Here is a 5,309-nt window from a genome sequence, read left to right on the forward strand (position 1 = left end):
CTGTACTCAGCAGGGAGCTTTAAGCAGTGATGGAGTCCTGAAGAACGTGGCACGTACTCTGAATGTTTACTTTGACGTATTTCTGCATTTTCAGTCTGAAAATTCTCTTTAGACAGTAACGCTGAGATTCACTTATGCAATTACCCTTCAACAGAAGGATGTCTCTAGTTTTGATTCTTTTCCTTTCCTTTGTCTTGTGTCCTTCTTCATGAAAGACCAGAGATAATAAGGGACTTTGTCTACAGTTCTGTTGAGGAAATTTTCAAGTATAGCTTGGCTTAAATCCAGAGAGTTGAAAAACAAAAATGGACTTTTAAGGAAAAAAAATATGGTTAGACAACCACTAAATAAATAAAAGAATAAATTACTTTTGTTTTATACCTACAGGCTGTTGTCTGCCATTCTAAGAGTTTCAGAAGTTGAATCTCGTGCAATAAGAGCAGATCTCACACATCTACTAAGCCCCCAAATGGGCAAAGATATTGTTTGGTTTTTAAAACGCTGGGCAAAGACTTACCTTCTGGTGGATGAAAAACTGTATGATCAGGTCAGAATGTAAAACTGTTAAACTTCATTTGGATTTATGTTAATTACAGTTATAGAAGCAGGAACATTTTTTGTAGTGACCTTTTTCATCAAAATGTAACTGCTTTAAGAACAGTTTAACATCTTCCACATTGAACAGACTGTTGAATGGAATGCTGTTTTAATAGCTTTTCTTAGAGCACATCATTTGATTCAGTTTATTTTAACCACATGTAAAGGTACAGATTATTATTTGGGACTAGATTAATTGATTTTCTTTATATTTGGTTTAAATATTACATTAGTGTATTAATAATATGAAAATAATGAAAATTGACCAGAAAATGACATTGGAAAATGTGAGTGGATTGAGGGATCCTTTTTTGGATTTACAAAGCTGAATACATTTATAAAATTGATGTGAAGTAAGCACTACTTAGATTTAAATGCTAATTTCAGTTTGATTTTTTTCTGTGATTTTTTTTTCCCACTGATCTTTCTCTCTGACCTTAAAAAATTTGTTTTCACTTTTAAGATAAGTCTGCCATTCAGTACGGCATTTGGAGCAGATACGGAGGGTTCTCAGTGGATTATTGGCTACCTCTTACAAAAAGTCATCAGTAACCTCTCGGTCTGGAGCAGTGAGCAGGACCTGGCAAACGACACTGTGCAGCTCCTTGTCACTTTGGTGGAAAGAAGGGAAAGGTAAGCCCCTTGCTGGAGGCAGGCTGTGTGTGGGCAGGAACTTTTTCCAGTGTTGTCGTTTTGACTGGCAGACAGTTACGCAGTCTTCAGTCCAGAGAAAGCCTACATTTTGGGAGTAGTGTGTTTTTTAAAACTATATCTCACTACTGTTAGAGATGCAGATGGGGCTTTCGTGTGTTATAAGTGAGGATTGCATTGACTAGTCAAGGATTTGGCATCGAAGAACCTTATGAGTAACACATAAGTCTTATTTAGTAATATATTAACATAATTTTAAAAACACTTCCATATGGAATATGCTCATTTGATTTTTCAGACAGCCTGTTAGTATTATCCTCATTTTAAAGATGAGGAAATCTGATATTTAAACTCTAACACTGCAAAGTAAACTTTTTAGTGATTTCTACAACAAATTCTGCAAATGTTTTCATTTTTCTTACTATATAGGAATGTCATCATTACTATTATTATTACTATTGTCAGTTGGCTACTATTTATTGAATCCTTAGATAATGCTAAGTACTCGATGTATAGTATCTCATTTAATCATTATATCAGTCTCAACCATGAAATTTAGGGCTGTTATTTCTCTTGTTATCCCTATTTTGCAAATTATAGAAAACTGATGATTAAGAGAGATGAAATAAATTTTACATTGTCAAACGACGAGTGGGATTTAAATGCAAGCCTGTGTGACTCCCAAGTCTATACTGAGTTTACTGTACTATGCTTTAAAAATTAATTAAATATAGTTATCTTCACTTTTTGTTTTCTTGGTGGGTATGTATAATGACAGTGATACATCTTATGTTTTGTTATTTCTTCCTGTAGGGCAAACTTAGTAATTCAGTGTGAAAACTGGTGGAACTTAGCTAAACAGTTTGCAAGCCGAAGCCCACCTCTTAATTTCTTGTCAAGTCCCGTGCAGAGAACACTGATGAAGGCTCTAGTCTTAGGAGGTTTCGCACATATGGACACGGAAACCAAACAACAGTATTGGACAGAGGTAACAATGCCTCCTGTTTCGAGGGCATCCTTCTGTGTAATCCTGTAGTTGCTTTATTTATGTGTTGCCAGGAAATAGTCTGGGGAGACAGACATAAACGTTTCAGTTACAGCTTTTCTGATATTTTTTTCCTCCTAATGAATAGATTGAAGCTTCTTATTTTACAAATATTATCTTAGGATTTGTCCATACCTGCTTATGTGATGACATTAAATATTATAAAGCGTTGTGCACTTTAGGCACACTTTCCCCAACTCAGACAAGAGCCTGAACAGGTTTATTAAATCTTCATTAAGAATCAGTGAAACATTCCCTTGTCTTGAACATGGATATGCAGATTAAACGCTGTATTTGTTTCCTAGGGCTGCTGTAACGAAATACCACAAACATAATAACTTAAACAGCGGAAATTTATTGTTACCCACTTCTGGAGACTAAAAGTCCAAGATAAGGTTTCAGCAAGATTAGTTCCTTCTGAGGGCTGTGAGGGGAAATTTGTGGTTTCTGGGGGTATACTGGCAATCTTTGACATTCCTTAATTTGTAAGTGTGTCACCTTGAACTTTCATGTTCATGTGGTGTTCTTCTGGCATAGGGCTCTGCATCCAAAACTCCCCTTTTTGTAAGACACCAGTTATAGTGGATGAGGGGCCCACCTGATTCCTATATGACTTCATCTTAACTAATCACATCTACAACAACCCTATTTTCAAATAAGATCACATTCGGAGGTGTTAGTGGCTCAAAGTTTATGAATTTGGGGGGGACGTAATTCAACCCAGAATAGCCACCATGGACACATAAAGCCTTAAATCAGGGACCAAGAGTTACCAGTATATAAGTAGGTTGCTAGCCTGCAGTCCTTGTGTCTAGAATGTTTGAGAAGGGGCATAGTAACAGAATTAGACAATAATTTGTGACTTCAGAACCAGGAGAAACCAGCCTATCTATTCTTACTTTAAATAACTGTATAATCATATGGACAGCTTTGAATAGAATTAAGGCCAGGCATGCTGGCTCACACCTGTAATCCCAGCACCTTGGGAAGCTAAGGCGGGAGGATCGCTTGAGGCTAAGAGTTCAAGACCAGCCTGGGCAACATAGCAAGTCCCCATCTCTAAAAAAATAAAATAAAAATAAAAAAGCCACTCATGGTGGTGTGCACCTATAGTCCCACCTACTTGAGAGGCTAAGGTAGGAGGATTACTTGAGCCCAGGAGTTCAGTGTTGCAGTGAACTATGATGACACCACTGCACTCCAGCCTGGGTGACAAAGTAAGACCTTGTCTATAAATAAATAGATGAAAGAAAGGAAGGAAGGAAGAAAGAAAAAGGGAGGGAGGGAGGAAGGAAGGAAGAAAGGAAGGAAGGAAGGAAGGAAAGAAGGAAGGAAAGAGAAGGAAGGGAAGGAAAGGAATAAGATACTATCTTTGTGAGCACTCACTGTTATATTCAGGGCAGAATAGATTATCTGATGAAGTTATGTTTTATGCCAAGAGAAGTTGAGGAAAGAGAAAAAAATGGCTGAGAGCTTTGTGTTAGGCTTGACCCTGTAGAGCAGAGGTTGGTAAACTGCAGCCTATGGGCCAAATGTGGCCTGCTGTCTTTGTAAATAAAGTTTTATCGAAACAACATGCTTGATTATTTGCTTCTTGTATATGGCTGCATCTGTACTAAAGCAGTTGAGTAGTTCGTCCAGCGATAGTATAATCTGCAAAATCTAAAATATTTACTGTTTGGCTCTTTATAAAAAAAAGTTTCTTGACCCCTACTGTGGATGCTTAATTTCTTATCCCCCACCCTTTTTTTTGATTAATCATTTGGAAAGAGATGGGAGGAAGTGGCAAGTGGCAGAATTCTGTAAATGGCTTTGAGAAAGTCACGTTCCGTGACTGGTGTATAATTTCTTTATGTGTGCCAGAAGTTATGATGACCTTAAAATGAGGAATGTAATGTGTGGTTCAGATATTCTTTGTTTTCTGTGCTTCTCCCGCCCCCAATAATTAGAAATGTTTTGAACTTTTAGAAAATTCATGCTTTATTTTTATAGGTCCTTCAGCCACTTCAGCAGAGATTCTTAAGAGTGATAAACCAAGAAAACTTTCAGCAGATGTGTCAGCAAGAAGAAGTGAAGCAGGAAATCACCGCCACACTGGAGGCGCTGTGTGGCATTGCCGAGGCTACCCAGATCGATAACGTAGCAATCCTTTTTAATTTTTTAATGGACTTTCTTACCAATTGCATTGGGTTGATGGAAGTTTACAAAAATACCCCAGAGACTGTCAATCTCATTATAGAAGTTTTTGTTGAAGTTGCACATAAACAGATATGTTATCTTGGAGAGGTAAGCACTTCCTAATCCCTTCAGGATTAAAATTCCTTAAGGCAATAATAAAATGATAGACTCTTTTCTTCAAATTTAATCGGTATTATCTGAAATAATATTTTTGCTCCTCCAAATGATTTTTCAAAAAGACTTTTAAAAAGAACTCATAATTCAGAGGAAGTCATATTGAATGAATATAAATTCTTGTCCTAAAATTTATTGGTAAAAAAGGACTAATATTTTAAACATAACTGTACCCGTATGCTTTTTAAAAATTATTGTTAATGTTTTAATATAGTTTAAAACAAGTATTGAAGCTACTATTGGAATTCAGAGTAAGTTTATCTAGATATTTTAAAATTTCTTTAATATCTGTATTTGTTTCCCACCTGGATTTTACCAAGTAGCATAATTTATGCATATTTTCTTACAGTCCAAAGCTATGAACTTATATGAAGCCTGCCTTACTTTGTTGCAAGTATATTCTAAGAATAATTTAGGGCGGCAAAGAATAGATGTTACAGCGGAAGAAGAGCAATATCAAGACCTACTTCTCATTATGGAACTTCTTACTAATCTTCTGTCAAAAGAATTCATAGATTTCAGTGATACAGGTAAAGTGTAGTGTGATGGTTTTTAATCTTTGTTGTTGTTGTCGTTGTCATTTTTATTAAAGCAAAGGATTGCTTTCTGTAAGTGAAATCCCTTGAGGAAGTTTAGTTTACAAAACAAGTGAAAGAAGATCTCT

At 36.1% G+C, this 5,309-nt stretch overlaps 1 protein-coding gene across 1 annotated transcript in view; it reads left to right on the top strand.

Annotated features, from left to right (window-relative positions):
• The window catches only part of XPO4 (exportin 4), a 181,055-nt gene that overhangs the window by 155,088 nt on the left and 20,658 nt on the right, over nt 1-5,309 (top strand). The window contains exons 13-17 of the mRNA XM_012641667.1: nt 388-547; nt 1,061-1,230; nt 2,062-2,236; nt 4,286-4,579; nt 4,995-5,175. Coding sequence (XP_012497121.1) covers nt 388-547; nt 1,061-1,230; nt 2,062-2,236; nt 4,286-4,579; nt 4,995-5,175 — 980 coding nt within the window. The remainder of the gene's footprint in view (nt 1-387; nt 548-1,060; nt 1,231-2,061; nt 2,237-4,285; nt 4,580-4,994; nt 5,176-5,309) is intronic.

This window comes from Propithecus coquereli, unplaced genomic scaffold, assembly GCF_000956105.1.
Source record: "Propithecus coquereli isolate 6110/MARCELLA unplaced genomic scaffold, Pcoq_1.0 Scaffold168, whole genome shotgun sequence".
NCBI lineage: Eukaryota > Metazoa > Chordata > Mammalia > Primates > Indriidae > Propithecus > Propithecus coquereli.